We start from the raw sequence: 23,762 nt of genomic DNA, 5'->3' as shown, positions 1-23,762 counted from the left end.
GTGACCGGTTTCCTGTTTGTACGGTCTGATCTTAATGAGGCAGAAAGTAATCATTCAATTTGATCGATCCAGAAGGACTATCAAATTTGAGCTTTTTCATCATAGCGGTTGTACCGAAATTTTCAACGCTACTGACTTCAAAGCATTATGACACAGGGTTTAGATGGAGGCTTGCAGTCAGTACGCAACATGTTTTAACCAATGTCGAGCAAACTGAGCATAGACAGAGTCAACTACGAGAGTCTATACATGCATGGAAGTAAATCCATTTAGTTCTTTCAGTAAGGTTTCTGTGGACCCACTGATGTCCATATTGATACTTTGGTAGATCTTGTCAAAAAGAAGCCTAATATCAACAATCAATCATGTCTGCGACAGAATCTGCAGCCGGTACTGAATCATGGGACCATATTCATCCGATCCCTGCAGCCTGGTTTCTTGTTGTATGCACAGTACTTTCTATTTCTTGCAACACCATCAACCTTACCGTTATACCTAGGCTGAATGATTTGGCAGATACTTCGAAAGTCTTTTATATCGCTCTCGCCATCTTTGATCTTATGGTCACGTTTATACATATCCTTATGATCAAACCTTCTATATCGGGTTACTGGATTTATGGTGAATTAGCTTGTAAAGCGATTGGAACCTGTGCGGGATTCGTGCTAGCCTTTTCATCAGCAACGGTGACACTGCTCAACATCGACAGGTTTATCTTAATAATCCGACCCCTTCGATATCCGTCAATTGTTACTCTACGACGTTGTGTTGCTGTCTTGGTAGCGACGTGTTGCAGCATGGTCATCATTGGCCTTCTTGAATTCGAATTCGCAGGACACTCCTTTGACATCGTTCGCTTTCGAGAATTTGGGGTGTGCATCATGGACTCAACCGATAAAGACTTCTTACCAATAGCCATTTTTAATTATACCATCTCGTTCTGGGCTCAAGCGGTTATCATCACGGTACTCTACTTGATCGTAATTCGAACTGCCTGGAAACACACCAACGATATGGCTCGACGTGAAGAAGCTGTATTCCAGATCCGAAAGTTCTACAATCGTATCAACCCGTCTGTATCTACGATTTCGTGTAAAGATCAGGTTATGAAAAACGATTACCAAATAGCAAAGCATGCATTAGCAGCAAGGAAAAAGAAATTGAAATCGATAACTTTTGTAATTGCAATTACCGGTTCATATTTCATATGCTGGATTCCTTATACGATTTCGGAAATCGTGGAACCGATTTTCGGTCATCCAGTTTCACGTCAAGCTCAAGTGACTTTTGTATATATATTATCGTGTACAACCTGGTCCAACTCTGTGGTCTATTTCATCATCATTAAACAGTACAGACAAGAGGTTTTTAAAATGCTGAACAGTTTGGTCATGAAATTAAGATAGAAGAGGAATTAAACCACTGAAAGGAAGAAACGCAATGTTCTAAAAACACCATTCGTAGCATGGAGATTTTGCCAGCCTTCGGTAGTCTATATCACGATGTCAGGTTGTATCAATACCCAAGAGTGGACTTCACTTTACTGGAAGGCCTTACGTAATGTGCTTACCCTCCAGAAACATCTTCCACTCACTTCACAAGAACAACCCCAACCATCATCATGAATTCCGAATCAAAAAGACATGAGAAAGCTTTCCCAATCCCTTGCAGCAATTTCCCGATGGGACACCGACTCTCTCTGCGGCGAGATTTATGCTCAAACAACTAGTAGGCCTACTGCGTAGCAATTTAAAGAAGCCCTGTGAACTATGCGAACTATGACATGGAAACGGACGAGTATAAATTGTCTTTAAGGAACGCCTTCTGTGGATAATGGTTGGTGGATAATGATGATGTTCCAGGTGCGACGTTTATTCCTGTGACAATTGCTAGGGGAATTTTCGTCAAAGGTTTAATAGGATTAGGGTTAGGATTAAAATTCCATTTTAAAGAGCCATCTATTTCGTAATACATGTACAATTCTTCTCTTTGTGCTTTAGATGAGATGATGACTAGTAAATTAAACATTTTTGATTTAGTACTTATGAACTATTATATACCTCTCTTCAAAAATATAGCCATCTGAATAGTCGAAATTGGAGTCGTGAATTTAGCCATGCCCGCGTACCGGTCAATAGTTTTTTTAAAAGATACCCGTTGCCCCGGGTAAAGGCCGCATGAATAAATTTGGCTGAGAACCCCATTCGTTTACGTGTACAAAATTTCTTTGTGCGAGCGCGGAGACCACATACTGTGCAGTGTGTGTGCGATTCCCGAATGATCGTAACATTCAGCCTTTTTAAGGCAACTTTTCAGCGAAGATTTACAGACAGTGTCTCAGATTTTCTGTGATGTTTTAACCAGTCTTTACTCAAGAAAAGGATAAGGTAAGAATTCTTCGTAGATTTTGTTGTGAAGTCCGAATATAAAAGATATTCATCGATAGGGTGACAATACCTCGTATCTCAAAAATCAGGAATTTTCAGGAGAGCGAAAAAACATTTCATATGCAACAAAAGCATATATTAGGTGAAATAAAGACAAGGGGAAAGAGATGTCCGAACGGATGTGACAGACATAATATTGTGCCATTATTACACACCGTTGATTATTCCTTGGAAAAGAAAAATCCTCTTTTGGAGGTATTGGGATTCGAAACCTAAGACCTTTCGATTTTAAGTCGAACGCTCTACCAACTGAGCTATACCCCCTCGACATAATCATGAGGTTTATGAATCCATAATATTCCGAGGAGGATCGAAGGGTATTTTAAACGAGAACATTTCGCAATATCCTGTGTTTTTATGGTGACGCGATAGACAGTTTAGTAACAATTATCAGTTTGGGGGTTGAGGTTTACAAAGATGGCTAAGTCGGTTAGGGTGAGGACACTGGAGTGTGGCGATATGAGAAAAGGGAGATATTTATGACGTGTGGATTTATGATAGAGAGAGGGCGGAGAGAGAACGATAGGAGAGGAGAGAGAGGGAGAAGAAGGATAAGAGAGAGAGAGAGAGAGAGAGAGAGAGAGAGGAAGGGAGATAGAGAGAGGGAGAGAGAGAGATGGATTTGGGGCGGTAGTGAAGGGATGGTGTAAAGGGGTTAGGAGGGTCATGGAGAAATATGGACGTTTGGAAAGGGAAATTTGCATTTCATTTTTCGAGAAATACTGGTGTCCCCAATCGTTTCAGTGCCGCCTCAAAGGTGAACACACGCCACGCCACAGCCTACCTAAATGAAACTTATCCTTACATCTACATTGAGTCAACGATAATACGGTTTTACTCTCTCTCTCTCTCCCCCTCTCTCTAATGAAAAAAGAAAGAAATATCCTTATATCCGGAAAAGAAAAATGAACGAGATTGAAGAGGATTGACATGAAGAAAAAATCCCCTTGGAGGTACCGAGGATCGAACCCGGGACCAGTTCTGATTATAAGTCAGTTGCTCTGCCACTGAGCTACACCCCCATGAACATATTTTCGAAATCCCTAAAGGATTATACATGTTACAAACTACTCTACATATAGTGGTGGAATTTCTGATTATTATTGCAACCCAAAAAAAATGTGCTAGGAGAATCGATTACGCATGCGTAAATAAACTTTGGTTCTGCGGTGACATAATTTCTAATAATTTCACGGTTATAATTGTCTATAGCTTTATAAAAAAAAAACCGAGCACGACATATTCAATAGAATAAAACAAAGATTGGATTGAAAATGGTTCCTTTTTTTTGTTTCCATTTAAATGTTCATCTAATTCCTAATGCATGTGTATAATACTTCTCTATATGCATTTTGATGAGACGATTTGACTGGCAAATTATAAATGTTTGAATCAGTGCTTCGGAAATTATGAACTACCAATGGCCTGAGATACGACAATCATTTATACGACAGGTAAGGGCAGTTCAAAGTGATAAACTAATGGAACTAATTTTAAAAGCAAAGGAACACAATAGACTGCATAGAAGAGAGAGAGAGAGAGAGAGAAAGAGAGAGAATGAGAGAGATAGATAGAATTTGAATCCTTCCTTCCGATTTGGGGTTGAAGGCTCAAGCATCTAAGCTATACATCAAGTTTATCAATCCAAATTATTGCTATAGGAGAGACGAAGTTTATTCCATATATCAGAATATTTCGCAAGTTCCCGTTTTCCCATGTTCATCCGCTGATGTGGTAGTGCAATGTGGAAGTCGTCTGGCTTATGTAAGGCACATATTTGCGTCGTACAATTGAAATAAGAGGGACGATTGCAGTATGCAAGTATTTCAATATCAACACTGGTACTTCTGGTAGCATATTAAAGAATAATAAAGACAACCTTCTTGTTTTGTAGCGTGGGGGGGGGGGGGGGAGGGTGTAGGATTACCTAAGCATTTGTATACATATATTTTCTTACTAAATTACAGAGCACTTGCAACTTTCTTTTATTGTCAAGGGGTCTATAAAACATAAGCCATGCTTTTTTAATAGACTCCGCCACTATGTTTTACCATTGTGCCAATTAATTAAAACAATTGTATAATCATTTGTAAAATGTTTTGTCAATATTATGTTATTGAATTTGTATATATTTCATATTCATTTGATTGTGTTATATCATGTGGAAATAAAAAGAAATCTTGAAACCTTGAAACCTTGAATAAAAGCTAGCACGAAGATGATAACAACAAAAGGAACTGTGAAAGGGTCGATCTTTTTATCCGAAAAATATTGCTCTATTATTATGAATAAATGCAAAGATAACATCTCATTAGCTTAAAGATACTATGTCCCTTTTGCAGCCAACATCAAATTCTGTAGAACTTTGCAGGAATTATGAATATGTCATGTATGTCCTATCTGTGAAATTTAAACGTTAGCAGTGTCCTAATATTCAAATTATGCAAGGAAACGCGTTTACTTGCTAGACTTCACTGTCAGACACTATTGAGTGACTGACTGACCTGTTTTCATCTTTGGTAATAACATACATAAACTGAGCTGTAAAGGGTACATAATCATTTGTCTACATCAATAACCCACTTCTTGTAATGACCGAAAATACACAGATGGAATCTTTGGGCCGCATAAAACGGACGACCATTCGGTACAAACTTACTGGCTCTATAACTCCTAAGTCGATTCGACAACTAATAGTCGTTATTTTCCCACTTAAAGACATTTTCAAGCCCCCCCCCCTTTTTATAGGGAAGTTCTAAATTAGTATTGTCTTTCAAATGCCGTTGGAATTTAACCTTTTCATTTTTTTTTGGCCTGCAAATGGGACATAGTACCTTCAATTGTAATACTCATGCCAAAAAAGTATAAGTAAATGAATAATGAAAAAGACTTTTTTGAGTTCATGACTAGTCGAATAGCTGTTTGTTAGTCTATTTTTATTTTACATCAGTGTGTGTGTGTGTGTGTGTGTGTGGGTTTGGATGTGCGCGTGTGAGTTGACGGGGTTTATGTGCGTGTGTGGAAGGGTGGAAGGGGCGGACGCGTGCCTGTGGATTATTCATACATCAAAGTGGAATATATAATTAATATTATGTAGAATGGAATGAAGATCAAGGAAAAAAAAGTGTGTATATTTTATCCCAGAGTAAAGGAAAGTGAATAAATATTCAAACCATGATTTGGCGAACGATTCTTCAGGAATATAAATTGTTTGATTTATTAATTAAAAAAGAAATAGGCAATTGTAATTGCTAACCCAGAAAGATATGAAAACTTTGATATCTAAACTTTTAAGGAACCTATGATCTACAATCTAATCTTTGTTGATATCACGTATATTTCTTACATTAAAAGTAGTATGATAATATTTTAATAGGTCCTATATTGCTTTGCATGAAAGTATTCGACAGGCTTAATTTTTTTTTATCTCATCATATTATGTTGTGTGACATATTACATTAATGAAATCTTCAAGGAAAAAACAGACGATAAATAAACTATTTTTTGAAAGTCATGATAAATCATGACATCTGGAATCTTCCGTTAATAATTAATTAGGTCATAATCATGTGTAATACTTCTTCGAGCATTAGGATACCAAGATGAGCTTGTTTTTTCTTGTCAAGAATCAGAGTGGTCCTTAGAATTTGAAGACGTGATCAGAATACATGCGAGCAAGGATTTCTTTTCTTCTATCTGACACCTATTTCTGAAAAGCTAATTAGGTTATAACATTTAGGGGACTCACGAGGCGTGACTCGATGAGTGACATTGCATGATAAAAACCATCATTGTTGGCAATGTTGTGGATTGCAATCGAATGGAAGGTTGAAAGACGGTTAAAAGAATATTGCATTTTCCACTTTCCCTTCGTTAAAAGGGCAGACAGCAATGCAATTAGCAGTGACAGATAGTCAAATGTGCAAAGATAGCCCGTTAGATTTGTGAGTTTACCTAAAACATATTTCAAAACATTATCCCATTTTATCCACGGCCTGATCTTAATGAGGCAGAGAGTAATCATCAAAACTGATCAATACCGAATGTTTATCAAACTTGAGCTTTTTCTTTATCATTACGGTTATACCGATATTTTCAACGATACTGAATTTTAGCATCGTGCACAGGTCTAAATCAAGGTTTGCAGTAAATACTCAATCTGTTTTAACCAATGTCGAGCAAACTGAGCATAGATATAGAGCCCAACAACGTGAGTCCATGCATGGGAGTCAATCCATTCTATCGTTAAGTAAGGTTTCTTCGTAGCCCAAGAGCTGTCTTTTCTGTGGACCCTCTGATGTCCATGTTGATGGAGACTTTGGCAAATCTTGACAAAAAGAAGCCTTATATCAAGCATCAATCATGTCTGCGACAGAATCAGCAGCCGGTATCGAATCCTGGGAACATATTCATCCGATCCCTGCAGCCTGGTTTCTTGTTGTATGCACAGTACTTTCTATTTCTTGCAACACCATCAACCTTATCGTTATACCTAGGCTAAATGATTTGGCAGACACTTCGAAAGTCTTTTATATCGCCCTCGCTATCTTTGATCTTATGCTCACGTTTATATTTATTCTTATGATCAAACCTTCTCTATCGGGGTACTGGTTTTATGGCGAAGTAGCTTGTAAATCGATTGGATCCCTTGCGGGAATCGTGCCGTCCTTTTCGGCAGCAACAGTGACACTACTCAACATCGACAGGTTTATCCTAATAATTCGACCCCTTCGATATCCGTCCATTGCAACTCGACGACGTTGTGTTGCGGTTGTAGTATCGACGTGTTGCAGTTTCGTTATCATTGGCCTTCTCGAGATGGAATTCGCAGGAGACTCTTTTGACATCGTCCGCTTTCGTGAATTTGGGATGTGCCTCATGGACTCAACCGATAAAGACTTCCTACCAATAACCATTTTAAATTACACCATCTCGATTTGGGCTCAAGCGGTTATCATCACAGTACTCTACTTGATCGTAATCCGAACTGCCTGGAGACACACTAACAATATGGCTCGACGTGAAGAAGCTGTATTCCGGATCCGAAAGTTCTACAATCGTATCAATCCGTCTTTGCCTACGATTTCGTGCCAAGATCAGGTTATGAAAAACGATTACCAAATAGCAATGCGTGCATTAGCAGCAAGGAAAAAGAAATTGAGATCGGTAACTTTTGTAATTGCAATTACCGGTTCATATTTCATATGCTGGATTCCTTATACGATTTTGGAAATCGTGGAACCGATTTTCGGTCGTCCAGTTTCACGTCAAGCTCAAGTAACTTTCTTATATATATTATCGTGTACAACTTGGTCCAACTCTGTGGTCTATTTTACCGTAATTAAACAGTACAGACAAGAAGTTTTTAAAATGATGACAAAATTGGTCATGAAAATCACATGGAAGAGGGATTAAATCCCTGAAAGGAAGAAACAAAATATTCAAAACAATATAGTTCGTGGCATGGGAAATTTCACAGCCTTCGACAGTCTACATTTAACGATGTCAGGTTTTATCGATACCCCGAGTGGACTTCACTTTACTGGTAGGCCTTACGTAATGTGCACACCGTCCAGAAACAACCCACAAGGAAAACCATCATCATGAATTCCGAATCCAAAATACACAAGAAAGCTTTCCCAATCTCCTGCAGCAATTTCCCGATGTGACACCGACTCTCTCTGAGGCGAGATTTATGCACAAACAACTAGTAGAAGTCCCCTGTACTATGCGAACTATGCCATGGAAACAGACGAGTATAATATAGTATTAATGACTGCTTTGAGAGAAATAGTTGTTTTATTACGCTCAAGGGAAGGTTAGAATTGTGCTATTCCCCGAGGCTTGCCGAGGGGAATAGCCCAATTGTAACCTTCCCGAGAGCGTATGAAAACAACTATTTCTCGAATATTAAAGCAGTCATTAATACTTTTATATGCCAAAAAAAAATAGACTAAAAAATGAAAAATTAAAAATATTTATCATTTTTGTCGAAGACGGGATTCGAACTCTTGCGTACAACAAGAGGTGTACCGAAAACCAACGCTTAGACCACTCGGCTATGGCCCGCCGTTAACATGCTTGGCAGTTTTCTCCAATATATACATTAAAATGGATTGAAACCGGCTTCGCGTGTGATGAATGCTTCGCAAAAGCTCCATATACGGACTCTTCTTTTACTTTTGCAATGCATATTGGCACGAACTTAGATCAAGATCTATCGGCAGATGTTGTTTTTTTGTTTTTGGAAGTTTATTTTCGTCTTCATGTCAACAATGCAAGATAAAATTGTCGGTAAGATCGATCGAGATTCAATTGTATTGAAATTACCGACCAATCCTTCGCACACATACGGCATCCTCCATCGCTCAAACCATTTTTTAACATGTAAACCTATGGGGTAACCATGGAGGCTGACCAACTATTTTTAATAACCATGGTTATTAAAAATATTGAAATGTTTTAAGCATGGTTACCGAGAATTTTACAGGAACAGTTGAAGTTTATGAATGCAATTCGACCAATCAGATGGCTGGATTTCTTAAGTGAGGTATATAAATTATCTTTATGGAATGCCTTCTGTGGATAATGGTTGGTGGTTAATGATGATTTTCCATGTGCGACCCGACGTTAATTCCTGTGACAATTCTAAGGAAATTTTCGTCAAAGGTTTAATAGGATTAGGGTTATGAGTTCAATAACTTTTTAAGGGATTTAAGTCATGCATTATTCTTCTCTGTATGCCTTTTGATGAGATGATTTAACTAGTAAATTATACATTTTTAAATAAGTACTTATGAACTACCATTGACCCGAAATACGACCATTTATTATGAGACAGGTAAGGGTAGTTCAAAGTGATAAACCATTAGAACGAAGTTTAAAAGCAAAGGAACATAATAGACTGCATAGAAGAGAGAGAGAGAGAGAGAGAGGGGGGGGGGGAGAAAGAGAGAGAATGAGAGAGGGAGAAAGAGAGAGAATGAGAGAGGGAGAAAGAGAGAGAATGAGAGAGATTTTGAATCCTTCGTTCCGATTTGGGTTTGAAAGCTCCAGCATCTAAGCTATACCCTCAAGTTTATCAATCCACAGTATTGCTATATGGAGAGATGAAGTGTATTCCATATACCAGAACATTTCGCAATTTCCCGTTTTTCACTGATGTGGTAGTGCAATGTGAAAGTCGCCTGGCTTATATATTAAAGGCATATATTTGCGTGGTGAAATTGAAATAAGCGGGCAGATTGCAGTATGCAAATATTTCAGTATCAACACTGGTAGCCTATTAAAGAATAAAAGCTAGCACGAAGATGACAACAACAAAATAGACTGTGAAAGAGATCTTTTCATCTGAAAAATATTGCTCCATCATGAATAAATGCTAATATAAAATTGTAATACTCATGCAAAAAAAATATAATTAAAATCTAGAATGAAAAAGACATTTTGAGTACATGACTAGTCGAATAGCTGGTTGTTAGTCTATTTCTATGGGTGGATGGGCGGACGCGCGTGTGTGTATAATTTTCATTTCAAAGTGGAATATATTGTATATGTTGAATGGAATCGACTAAAGATTACGGAAAAAAGTGTATATATTTTATCCCTGAGTAAAGGGAAGTAAATACATTTTCATACCGTGATTTGGAAAACGGTTCTGCATGAATATAAACTGTGGCATTTATTAATTTAAAAAAATTAGGCAATTTGTAATTGCAATCCCAGAAAGATATAAAAACTTTGATATCTAAACTTGTAAGGAACCTATGAACAACACTTAAAGCTTCATGGATATCACGTTCATTCCTTCATTCAAAGTAGTATGATAACAACCAGTCAGGAGATATCGAGCCTGCAGCGCGTGATAGGATCAACCAGCGACCTGTAGTTACTGCACTCGATGATATTCCAACACGAAAAGAGCTAAACCTGGCAATTGCCTCCTTGGGTGATGGCAAGGCCCCCGGAGTGGATTGGGTACCAAGCGAGATATGGAAGCACGGAGGAGCCACACTAACCAACAGTTTACTAATGCTGATACAACAAGCATGGGCAGAAGGCTCCGTACCTCAGGAATGGAAGGATGCTAATATTGTCACCCTTTTTAAAACAAATAAAGGAGATAGAACTCAGTGTGGAAACTACAGAGAAATATCGCTATTGTCGATAGCAGGGAATTTTTTTGCCCATATCTTTCGGAACAGATTGAATGAAAAATAACAATAATAATAATAATTGTAAATTTATAATGCGCAGTTTCTATATGTATATACTCAACTGCGCATGACATAATGATAGTAAAAGGAACAATACAAATAAACATTTAAAAGTTAAAATCGATGCTAAGGGGGAACCTGTGTATGCTTTACAATGAAAATGTCTATGTAAAACTTTCCTGAAACAGATAGGTTTTCAGGTTATTTTTAAACACATTGATTGATGATGCATGTCTAATTGTGGCAGGGAGACTATTCCAGAGTTTGGGTGCAGTGCTAACAAAGGCGCGGTCACCTAGAGTAACCTTTGTTTTACAAGGTGGAAGACTCAGGAGCATGGTATCATGGGAACTACGGAGCCTGTAGGACTGGGTGGGTGATTTTAACGTCAGGAGTTCACTGAGATAAATGGGGGCCAAGCCATGGAGTGCCTTATAAGTAAGGAGGAGTATTTTGAATTTGATTCTCTGGCGAACTAGAAGCCAGTGCAGATCATGAAGTAGTGGGGTTACATGAGAGAATTTGGGGGAATTGCAGATGAGTTTGGCACATGCATTTTGTACACGTTGTAATTTACATATCTGAGATTCTGGTAAGCCAAACAGTAGTCCATTACAGTAGTCCAATTTGCTTGTTATAAAGGCATGGACTAATGTAATGATACATGTGCGAGTTAGGTATTTCCGAATGTGACGTAGGTTGTACAGATGATAGAAGGCTGCTTTGCATGTTTTGGATATATGGGTCTCCATGTTCAACTGAGAGTCAAACCAGACACCAAGGTTTTTTGCAACCATAGACTGCTCGACTACAGTATTTCCGACTGTTATACAATTTATATTAAGTTTTGACACTTGCCTAGGTGTTCCAATAATAAGAAATTCAGTTTTGCTGTCGTTGAGTTTCAACTTACAGCTTAACATCCACCTACGAAGATCCCTTAGACAGTGTTCAAGAGCTGAAACACAACAATGGATGTATTGCCAGAGATATAATGCGGATTCCGAAACAACCAGAGCCCATGAGACATGATCATGTGTATCGAGCAACACCAATTTTGCGATGTGGTCTTTGTGGATTTCACCAAAGCATTTGACACTGTTGGTAGGAAAGGTCTATGGCAACATCTCCGAAAGTATGGGTGCCTTGAGAAGTTCACCGGAATGATAGTATTGAATTGAATTTGAATTTGAATTGAATTTCTTTATTGTCATGCGCAAAATAAAATGAAGGTATAAAAATCGTTTTACAGCTCACATTTGTATAAATCTAACAATACATTAACATATCATAGACAGTAAGTACAAATAACATAAATAACATAACAATGTAATATAATTTTACCTCTCTGTTGAGAGCCAGGGGAATTATTTGATTATTTGTACTCCCCTGGCTCCCAACAGACAATACTAACTTAAATAAATAGCAGAAAATGTACATGACAACAATCAATGTCATATAACATATAAATATAACAAGTCACAGCAAAGATATAAAATCAATTATTCATCAATTGTTAAAAATTCCAGATAAAAACTGTTTATTTTGAGTAGCAGACATAAACTAAAAGTACATCATACTGGATGGCAAAGAGGAAAGACAAGAGAGAGAACGAGAGAGAGAGAGAGAAAGGGAGAGAGAAAGGGAGAAAGGGAAAGGGAAAGAGAGAGAGAGAGAGTAGAAGAGAGGAACAGTTCAGTGTGAGATGATGCATATACAATTTCATGCAAAACATTGCTTTGTAATAGACATTATTTATATTGCACATGTGCTTAGTACTGTTACATTTATGAAACACTGCTATGCATGCCAAGAAATACAAATACAACTGTATGCTAGTACATGTACAGTACATATAGATGGTAGTACAGTTGAAAGAAGAAAATTGATGCCAGATAGAAGAGGCTAGAAGAGAGACAAGAAGGAAAGAAGAAGAAGAAGAAGAAAGAAAAGTGGAGAAAAGGAAAGAGAGGGAAGAAAGGAAAAGGAGGAAAAGTGAAGTGTGAGATATTGAAAATATTGTTAAAATAAATTGAATTGAATTGATGAGTCCACATGTCACTTACACACTACCAACCACCCAACCATAACAGCAGGGAAGACCCCCTCCCCCTTGACCTTATACAAGCTGACCCATCTTCACCCCCTGTACTTCCAGGATATGAAGAGAGAGAGAGAGACAGACAGACAGAAAGAGAGAGAGAGAGAGAGAGAGAGAGCAGAAGAAGACAGTATAACTACACCCGGGTATGATGTATAAAGTAAAGGAAGCAGGCGAAATATCTGATAGCTTCCCTTTAAGTAACGGTGTAAGACAAGGATGTGTGTAATTGGCCCCTACGCTGTTTTCCATCTTCCTCTCAGCGATGCTGGAGGAGGCCTTTGCGCACTATGAGGAGGGTGTATCATCACGTCAAGGCGCCGACCTCTTCAATGACGCACTCTTCAAAGCTAAGACGAAGTGTACACATATTCTCGTGAGGAAACTCCTCTATGTAGATGACATTGCTCTTGCTGCTCATACGCAGATGCGCAGTTACATCATGGTATAGATGTATTTTCATCATCATTGTTTCAAGCTTAGTTCGATGGCATTTAATGTCAGACGACAAAGGATAGTACAGTCAGATTGGTATAGTAACGAGAGAGTGGCTTTTAATACTGATGGGGCCATCTGGCGCCCTCTTTTGATTGAAGCTTTACATGTGTTCTTCTAAAATCTCAGAAACAATATTGACACATCCTCCCCTCTTTGAGCTTTGTGCCGGAGAATGTCTCAATTTTGGAGGTCAATATCAACCTGGTACCAAAACAGATAAAAGATTAAAGAATATCAAAAGATTGGTTTATGAGATCTTTTACAATCATATAACTGCACAAAATAATATTTCAAAGCAAAAAATATCAGAGTCCTTTTGAGTTCTTGTGAGTCTTCATAGTGTCAGAAGATTTGGGATTGTGTTTAGAGTCCAGTTTCTTCAAATTTTAAAAAAAGTTCAAATGTCCAGAGTTAGATGAAGTGATGTCATTCACGTATCTCGCGAATGTTCTCTTTTTAAGTGTTCAAAATGTTACGAAATCTTTCATCTTATGCGGTTCTCGACGTTGTCTGTTTGAACGTCTCAGCGAGCTTGTGTTGTTCTCGTCAAGCGTCTCAGATGTACCATCACCGCGAAACTTCACAGGACTTGTAGTGGTAGATTGACGCTGCTCTGTAGTCCTCACCTTGGGTTGGTTGTTGTCCTGGCATTCCCAGTTAAACATGTTGGGAATAGGATCAAGTGTATCTGACGTGGATGAGGTCGCTCTGAGATGTTCTCTGTTTCTACGAAGTGTTTGACCATCACAGCGAACTTCATATGATCGATCGTCTATTTTCTTCAGGATCACCGCTTTCTTCCATTTCTTTCTATGGTTGAATGGTTTCACACGTACAGTTGCTCCAAGTGGAAGATCCTTGAGCTTCCTTGTATTTCTGTTGAAATACATCTCCTGTCGTCTCTGGTTTGAATTGAGTTTCTCGACATCAGGTCCTGAGTCACGATCAGGCATCAACAACTGAGTTGTGGTGGGTAGGAGTGTACGTGTTCGTCTACCCATGAACCTTTGCGCAGGACTGGTCTGGGTACCTTGAGTTGGTGTATTACGAACGTTGAGTAAGGCTAGATCAACGTTATCTCCAGTGTCCTTGCATTTGGTAAGCAGTCTTTTGGCAGTCTTAACAGCAGACTCTGCCTTGCCATTTGCCTTGCTGTTGTGAGGTGAGATGGTGTTATGCTTGATTCCCATCTCTTTGGCAAACTCAGCAAAGTCCCTTGAAGAGAAAGGAGGTCCATTGTCTGAGACAATGATCTCTGGCACTCCATAGCGTCCGATGTGACGTTTCAGTCGCTTGATAACTGCGGGGGCAGTCGTCCTCTGTAGCTTTTCTATCTCAAAGAAATTGGAGTAGTAACAGACCATAATGAGATAGTTCTCGTTATCATGATGGAAGAGATCGATTCCAATTCTTGACCATGGCCTGTCAGAGATAGGATGAGACATCAAAGGTTGGGCAGGTTGAGAGACTGAGTTTTCTTGACAGGTCTCGCATGTCTGGATCCACTCCTTTATCTCCTTGTTCATACCTGGCCAATAGACATATTCACGGGCTCTTCTCAAAGTTCCTTCGACTCCATTGTGGCCAATGTGTAACTCCTCCTTGATCTGTCGCCTCATCTGCTTAGGGATTACCAGCCGTTCTCCCTTGAAAATCAGATCATCAGTCACCGAAAGTTCATCTCTGAAACTGAAGTATGGAGTCAGTGACAAAGGAAGCTTTGTCTTGTTGTCTGGCCACCCATCAAGTATGGTGTCTTTGAGCTGGGAGAGAGTTGGATCTTGGGTAGTCTGTCTCTTTATCTCAGCTATCTTGTCATCAGGGAGAGACAAGAGTTTGACAGCATTCACCACCTCTAGATCATGCTGTCCGCTCTCATACGGAAGAGAAGCACGGCTTAGTGCATCAGCCAAGATGTTGTCCTTCCCTTGAAGGTATTTCACTTCAACATCATACGCCATGGCGCGTAGTAACATTCCTTGTAGGCGTTTGGGAGCTTTGTCCAGGGCCTTCTTCACAATGCACTCCAGTGGTTTGTGGTCACTATATACTGTTGTCTTACGACCAAAAGTGAACTGATTCCACTTTTCCAGTGCAAAGACTATTGCTAGCATCTCCTTCTCAATGACAGAGTATCTGGTCTCAGGATCACTCAGCATCCTACTGGCATATGCTATTGGTTGACCATCCTGTAGCATCACAGCACCTAACCCTGTAGCACTGGCATCAGTTTGGATTTGAAGTGGCTTGCTTTGGTTGTAGAACGCCAACACAGGAGCTTGTATCAGCATCTCTTTCAGCAACCTAAAGGCTTTGTCATGGTTGGAGTCCCAAGTCCACGCAGAGTTGTTGTGGGTTAAGTCATTGAGAGGCTTCATGACATCAGATAGTTTGGGCAGATACCTGGCCAAATAATTGACCATGCCACGTAAGCGATGGATGTCATCCTTGCAGGTTGGAGAACTCATGTTCAGGATTGCATCGATCTTGGATGGATCAGCTTTCAGTCCAGAGTTGGATACTATGTGGCCTAGGAACGAGATTTCCTTCAGTCGAAATTGGCATTTCTCCTTGTTCAACACTATGCCAACAGTTTGACATTTCTGTAGAAGACTCTGTAGTCGGGTATCATGCTCAGCATCACTGTTACCCCAGATTATGATGTCATCTGCCACACATCGTACCCCTTGAAGACCATCCAGTGCTAGATGAAGTCTCTTTTGGAAGATTTCGCTGCTAACCTTCAAGCCAAATGGTAGACGTTTCCATTTATACCTTCCCCATGGTGTTGCAAAGGTAGTTAGCAGACTTGAGTCGTCGTCAAGAACACAGTGCAAATATCCATCTTTGAGATCACAGATGGAGAAGACCGTTGCATTGGACAGTTGAGGCAGGATATCATCGAGAACAGGCAGAGGATAATGTTCTCTTTTCAGCACGAGATTGAGTGGTCTAGGGTCTAAGCACACACGCACTTTACCAGATTTCTTCTGTACAACAGCCATCTGGCTTACCCAGTCAGTTGGAGAACTTACTTCCTCAATCAGGTCTCTTGTCTGCAGTGCATCAAGTTCATCCTTCACAATACTTCTCAAGGATTCTGGTATCACTCTAGCAGGACGAACACTAGGGGTAGCATCATCCATAACAGTCAGATGAACATCGTTCCCCGGCAGAGTACCAGTCACAGAGGATGAGAAGACCACAGGATACTCTTTGTGAAGATTCTCAGGAGCTAGGTTGCAGACATTCTCAGGAAATATGTTGTGGACTATTTCCATAGATTCGTAGTGAACAGTGATAAGCTGCATCTTCTCAGAAGCTGTTTTGCTTAGCAGTGGAGTCAGATCCTCCTTAACTATGACATAGTCAATCCTGTACTTTTTTCCAGTAGCTGGATTCCTTGTCACGACTTTGCACTTTCCCACAGCACGTAGTAGCGGAGAGTGGTTCCACATCCGGAGATGGATGCATTCATTTCTCACTACATCTTCTTCAGACAGAAACTTCTGTGGGAGAACACTCACTGTTGCTCCAGAGTCCAACTGGAACTGTACTCTTCGACCATTTAGTAGCATGTTGCAAAAAATTGGTCCATCTTCAGGACTTACTGTATTTATCTGTACAACACTGATACTTTCAGTGGAGGAGTACTCATCATCTTCGAGTTGGTGAACACTCTTGGAAGTACACACTGCAGATCCCTTGAAGTGATTGGGCTTATGGCACACATTGCACTTTTGACCCCATGCAGGGCAGCATTCCTTTTTCATTTCGTGTGATTTATTACAGAACTTGCACTTTTTGAGCTCTTTCGGCTTCTGCTTTACAAACTTCTGCTTTCCACTTCCAGTTTTAGCATGTTTAGGGAAAGGTTTTCGATTCACCCTGTTGATTTCCTCACTTTTCAACGCCTTCATGTGAGTAGATGTCGCTTCAACTGCTTTACAAACATCAATGGCAGTAGAGAGGTCAAGATCAGATTTGGAGATGAGTAGTTCTCGCATACGATCATCACGTACTCCCAGTAGAACACGATCAACGAGCAATTTGTCATTCATGCAGTCACAGAATCCACACGTCTTACTCATTGTACGCAGAGCTGTCACATACTGTTCAATAGATTCACCATCTTCCTGACTGCGTTGATTGAACTTGAATCTTTCAAAGAATTCTCTGCTCTCACCAAGGAAATGTTTATCAAACTTATCCAGTATCACAGAGCATTTCACACTTTCAGCGGCATTAGCAAACTTCATGCCGTTGTAGACACGCAGACAATCTTGTCCCACACTGTGCAGTAGTAGTGCAGTTTGGTACCGATCTGGTTGTTTGGAGAGGTTTGTGAGAATAGTGTAGTTGTCCCATTGCTGTCTCCAGATTTTCCACCCTTCAACTAGACCTACATTTCCCGCAGCCGCATGGAAATGACCAGGGGGTTGGACAGAAGGCTTTACGAAATGGGCCCCTTGCAAATCACCCTCAGTACCCTCAGGAGACACAGTGTCAGGCATGTTGTACACCACAGCAAACAATGCCTTAAGCTGAGGCAAACCGAAATCAAGACTTGGACAACTGCTGCATGTCAGCGAGCTGAATGGAGAACAGCTGTAAAGAGAAAGTGAAGGTGGTCACTGTCGCTTCGCGACAGACAGCACTATTATGATGTGTGATATATATAAAATAAGGAATGAAATTAAATCTTTAAGGGAAATAACAGAGGATAATTAAGATATTTTTGAAATACATGATAAAATATTACATCTGGAATCTTCCGTTGATAATTATAGACACTGTTGGTCATAAAGGTGGAATAATTTTGTTAACCCCGATTTATGGAAAATTTTAACAATGATTTATTCCTACTAGATCTAGATAATAGTATACATTCTCAGATTTGATTGAATAATAATGTTTGAGTGTTTGTTTTGCGTGACTGCTAAAGCATGTGTATGTTACTATGCTAATCTATTTGTGGTCTGGCGATTTTTGGGTCTGGACACAGGATGGCGTTTTTCTATGCGTTTCACATTTTCACTTGACAGCCCAAGAGGGGGGGGGGGGGGGGTAACCCCCTAACCCCTGTTGATCCGCCACTGAGTAGGGAACCAAAATGAGCCTTTTGTCCTTGTCAAGAGTCAGAGTGGTCCTTAGAATTTGAAGTCCTGATCAAAATAAATAATAATAATAATAGGCATTTGTATAGCGCCGTCTATCTAGACAATATGCTATTCCGAGGCGCACAAGAAAAATAGAAAGAATGAGAAAGTTTGGACGAGAAAGTTCGGATGAGTGTCATAAACGTGAGCGAGGACTTCTTTTATCCTACCTGACACTTATTCATGAAAAGCTAATTACTCGATGACTGACATTGCATGGTCAGGGTTGGCTTAAAGTGATTCTATGTTGAATGCCTATATTTGCACTTGGCAATATTGTGGATTGCAATCTGATGAAAGGTTGAAAGACGTTAAAAGAATATTGCATTTTCCACTTTCCCTTCGTTATGAGGGCAGACAAGAATGTTATTAACAGTGACAGACAGGCGCAAACGCAGGGGGGGGGGGGGTCAAACCCCCCTCAATTTTGTAGGGTGTATTTTGGAGGATATCCCCCCTCCCTCAACTTTTTTAAAATTAAATAAAAAATAATCATAACTAAAACCCAATTGTGGTAATAGGTGATCTAAAAAAGTTGACCTTAATACCCCCCCCCCCAACCCCATTTTAAAACACCCCTTTCGAATAAATCCTGCATACGCGCCTGGTGACCGGTTTCCTGTTTGTACGGTCTGATCTTAATGAGGCAGAAAGTAATCATTCAATTTGATCGATCCAGAAGGACTATCAAGTTTGAGCTTTTTCATCATAGCGGTTGTACCGAAATTTTCAACGCTACTGACTTCAAAGCATTATGACACAGTGTTTAGATGGAGGCTTGCAGTCAGTACGCAATGTGTTTTAACCAATGTCGAGCAAACTGAGCATAGACAGAGTCAACTACGAGAGTCTATACATGCATGGAAGTAAATCCATTTAGTTCTTTCAGTAAGGTTTCTGTGGACCCACTGATGTCCATATTGATACTTTGGTAGATCTTGTCAAAAAGAAGCCTTATATCAACAATCAATCATGTCTGCGACAGAATCTGCAGCCGGTACTGAATCATGGGACCATATTCATCCGATCCCTGCAGCCTGGTTTCTTGTTGTATGCACAGTACTTTCTATTTCTTGCAACACCATCAACCTTACCGTTATACCTAGGCTGAATGATTTGGCAGATACTTCGAAAGTCTTTTATATCGCTCTCGCCATCTTTAATCTTATGGTCACGTTTATACATATCCTTATGATCAAACCTTCTATATCGGGTTACTGGATTTATGGTGAATTAGCTTGTAAAGCGATTGGAACCTGTGCGGGATTCGTGCTAGCCTTTTCATCAGCAACGGTGACACTGCTCAACATCGACAGGTTTATCTTAATAATCCGACCCCTTCGATATCCGTCAATTGTTACTCTACGACGTTGTGTTGCTGTCTTGGTAGCGACGTGTTGCAGCATGGTCATCATTGGCCTTCTCGAATTCGAATTCGCAGGACACTCCTTTGACATCGTTCGCTTTCGAGAATTTGGGGTGTGCATCATGGACTCAACCGATAAAGACTTCTTACCAATAGCCATTTTTAATTATACCATCTCGTTCTGGGCTCAAGCGGTTATCATCACGGTACTCTACTTGATCGTAATTCGAACTGCCTGGAAACACACCAACGATATGGCTCGACGTGAAGAAGCTGTATTCCAGATCCGAAAGTTCTACAATCGTATCAACCCGTCTGTATCTACGATTTCGTGTAAAGATCAGGTTATGGAAAACGATTACCAAATAGCAAAGCATACATTAGCAGCAAGGAAAAAGAAATTGAAATCGATAACTTTTGTAATTGCAATTACCGGTTCATATTTCATATGCTGGATTCCTTATACGATTTCGGAAATCGTGGAACCGATTTTCGGTCATCCAGTTTCACGTCAAGCTCAAGTGACTTTTGTATATATATTATCGTGTACAACCTGGTCCAACTCTGTGGTCTATTTCATCATCATTAAACAGTACAGACAAGAGGTTTTTAAAATGATGAACAGTTTGGTCATGAAATTAAGATAGAAGAGGAATTAAACCACTGAAAGGAAGAAACGCAATGTTCTAAAAACACCATTCGTATCATGGAGATTTTGCCAGCCTTCGGTAGTCTATATCACGATGTCAGGTTGTATCAATACCCAAGAGTGGACTTCACTTTACTGGAAGGCCTTACGTAATGTGCTTACCCTCCAGAAACATCTTCCACTCACTTCACAAGAACAACCCCAACCATCATCATGAATTCCGAATCAAAAAGACATGAGAAAGCTTTCCCAATCCCTTGCAGCAATTTCCCGATGGGACACCGACTCTCTCTGCGGCGAGATTTATGCTCAAACAACTAGTAGGCCTACTGCGTAGCAATTTAAAGAAGCCCTGTGAACTATGCGAACTATGACATGGAAACGGACGAGTATAAATTGTCTTTAAGGAACGCCTTCTGTGGATAATGGTTGGTCGATAATGATGATGTTCCTGGTGCGACGTTTATTCCTGTGACAATTGCTAGGGGAATTTTCGTCAAAGGTTTAATAGGATTAGGGTTAGGATTAAAATTCCATTTTAAAGAGCCATCTATTTCGTAATACATGTACAATTCTTCTCTTTGTGCTTTAGATGAGATGATGACTAGTAAATTAAACATTTTTGATTTAGTACTTATGAACTATTATATACCTCTCTTCAAAAATATAGCCATCTGAATAGTCGAAATTGGAGTCGTGAATTTAGCCATGCCCGCGTACCGGTCAATAGTTTTTTTAAAAGATACCCGTTGCCCCGGGTAAAGGCCGCATGAATAAATTTGGCTGAGAACCCCATTGGTTTACGTGTACAAAATTTCTTTGTGCGAGCGCGGAGACCACATACTGTGCAGTGTGTGTGCGATTCCCGAATGATCGTAACATTCAGCCTTTTTAAGGCAACTTTTCAGCGAAGATTTACAGACAGTGTCTCAGATTTTCTGTGATGTTTTAACCAGTCTTTACTCAAGAAAAGGATAAGGTAAGAATTCTTCGTAGATTTTGTTGTGAAGTCCGAATATAAAAGATATTCATCGATAGGGTGACAATACCTCGTATCTCAAAAATCAGGAATTTTCAGGAGAGCGAAAAAACATTTCATATGCAACAAAAGCATATAGGTGAAATAAAGACAAGGGGAAAGAGATGTCCGAACGGATGTGACAGACATAATATTGTGCCATTATTACACACCGTTGATTATTCCTTGGAAAAGAAAAATCCTCTATTGGAGGTATTATGATTCGAAACCTAAGACCTTTCGATTTTAAGTCGAACGCTCTACCAACTGAGCTATACCCCCTCGACATAATCATGAGGTTTATGAATCCATAATATTCCGAGGAGGATCGAAGGGTATTTTAAACGAGAACATTTTGCAATATCCTGTGTTTTTATGGTGACGCGATAGACAGTTCAGTAACAATTATCAGTTTGGGGGTTGAGGTTTACAAAGATGGCTAAGTCGGTTAGGGTGAGGACACTGGAGTGTGGCGATATGAGAAAAGGGAGATATTTATGACGTGTGGATTTATGATAGAGAGAGGGCGGAGAGAGAACGATAGGAGAGGAGAGAGAGGGAGAAGAAGGATAAGAGAGAGAGAGAGAGAGAGGAAGGGAGATAGAGAGGGAGATAGAGAGAGATGGATTTGGGGCGGTAGTGAAGGGATGGTGTAAAGGGGTTAGGAGGGTCATGGAGAAATATGGACGTTTGGAAAGGGAAATTTGCATTTCATTTTTCGAGAAATACTGGTGTCCCCACTCGTTTCAGTGCCGCCTCAAAGGTGAACACACGCCACGCCACAGCCTACCTAAATGAAACTTATCCTTACATCTACATTGAGTCAACGATAATACGGTTTTACTCTCTCTCTCTCTCCCCCTCTCTCTAATGAAAAAAGAAAGAAATATCCTTATATCCGGAGAAAGAAAAATGGACGAGATTGAAGAGGATTGACATGAAGAAAAAATCCCCTTGGAGGTACCGAGGATCGAACCCGGGACCAGTTCTGATTATAAGTCAGTTGCTCTGCCACTGAGCTACACCCCCATGAACATATTTTCGAAATCACTGAAGGGTTATACATGTTACAAACTACTCTACATATAGTGGTGGAATTTCTGATTATTATTGCAACCCCCCAAAAAAATATGCTAGGAAAATAAATTACGCATGCGTAAATAATTTTGGTTCTGCGGTGACACAATTTCTTATAATTTCACGGTTATGAATGTCTATAGCTTTAAAAAAAAACACCGAGCACGACATATATAATAGAATAAAACAAAGATTTGATTGAAAATGGTTCTTTTTTTGTTGTTTCCATTTAAATGTTCATCTAATTCCTAATGCATGTGTATAATACTTCTCTATATGCACTTTGATGAGACGATTTGACTGGTAAATTATAAATGTTTGAATTAGTACTTCTAAAATTATGAACTACCAATGGCCTGAGATACGACAAAGATTTATACGACAGGTAAGGGCAGTTCAAAGTGATAAACTAATGGAACTAATTTTAAAAGCAAAGGAACACAATAGACTGCATAGAAGAGAGAGAGAGAGAGAGAGAGAGATAGATAGAATTTGAATCCTTCCTTCCGATTTGGGTTTGAAGGCTCAAGCATCTAAGCTATACATCAAGTTTATCAATTCAAATTATTGCTATAGGAGAGACTAAGTTTATTCCATATACCAGAATATTTCGCAAGTTCCCGTTTTCCCATGTTCATCCGCTGATGTGGTAGTGCAATGTGGAAGTCGTCTGGCTTATGTAAGGCACATATTTGCGTCGTACAATTGAAATAAGAGGGACGATTGCAGTATGCAAGTATTTCAGTATCAACACTGGTACTTCTGGTAGCATATTAAAGAATATTAAAGACAACCTTCTTGTTTTGTAGCGTGGGGGGGGGGGGGGGGGGGGGAGGGTGTAGGATTACCTAAGCATTTGTATACATATATTTTCTTACTAAATTACAGAGCACTTGCAACTTTCTTTTATTATCAAGGGGTCTATAAAACATAAGCCATGCTTTTTTAATAGACTCCGCCACTATGTTTTACCATTGTGCCAATTAATTAAAACAATTGTATAATCATTTGTAAAATGTTTTGTCAATATTATGTTATCGAATTTGTATATATTTCATATTCATTTGATTGTGTTATATCATGTAGAAATAAAAAGAAATTTTGAAACCTTGAAACCTTGAATAAAAGGTAGCACGAAGATGATAACAACAAAAGGAACTGTGAACGGGTCGATCTTTTTATCCGAAAATATTGCTCTATTATTATGAATAAATGCAAAGATAACATCTCA

General features: G+C 39.5%; 2 protein-coding genes and 4 non-coding genes across 6 annotated transcripts; 1 reads left to right on the top strand and 5 right to left on the bottom strand.

Annotated features, from left to right (window-relative positions):
* The first annotated feature begins 365 nt into the window (after window positions 1-365).
* On the top strand, window positions 366-13,215 carry LOC115920397 (rhodopsin, GQ-coupled-like). The gene is made up of 2 exons (XM_030976136.1): window positions 366-1,062; window positions 13,028-13,215. Exons 1-2 carry the CDS (start codon window positions 366-368, stop codon window positions 13,213-13,215), a joined length of 885 nt encoding a protein of 294 aa, XP_030831996.1.
* Window positions 2,638-2,711, bottom strand: TRNAL-UAA. The gene has a single exon. It is a non-coding gene; the product is annotated as a tRNA-Leu (tRNA).
* TRNAI-UAU lies at window positions 3,396-3,469 on the bottom strand. Its single transcript has one exon. It is a non-coding gene; the product is annotated as a tRNA-Ile (tRNA).
* A 511-nt stretch (window positions 13,216-13,726) lies between the features above and the next one.
* LOC100887894 (uncharacterized protein K02A2.6-like) lies at window positions 13,727-17,776 on the bottom strand. Its single transcript, XM_003729677.2, has one exon. It carries the CDS (start codon window positions 17,774-17,776, stop codon window positions 13,727-13,729), a length of 4,050 nt encoding a protein of 1,349 aa, XP_003729725.2.
* A 3,886-nt stretch (window positions 17,777-21,662) lies between these two features.
* On the bottom strand, window positions 21,663-21,736 carry TRNAL-UAA. The gene has a single exon. It is a non-coding gene; the product is annotated as a tRNA-Leu (tRNA).
* A 673-nt stretch (window positions 21,737-22,409) lies between these two features.
* On the bottom strand, window positions 22,410-22,483 carry TRNAI-UAU. The gene has a single exon. It is a non-coding gene; the product is annotated as a tRNA-Ile (tRNA).
* Window positions 22,484-23,762: the final 1,279 nt, after the last annotated feature.

Source organism: Strongylocentrotus purpuratus, unplaced genomic scaffold (assembly GCF_000002235.5).
Source record: "Strongylocentrotus purpuratus isolate Spur 01 unplaced genomic scaffold, Spur_5.0 spur5_scaffold_8, whole genome shotgun sequence".
NCBI classification, from domain to species: Eukaryota; Metazoa; Echinodermata; class Echinoidea; order Camarodonta; family Strongylocentrotidae; genus Strongylocentrotus; species Strongylocentrotus purpuratus.
This window is presented reverse-complemented; position numbering and strand designations above follow the sequence as displayed.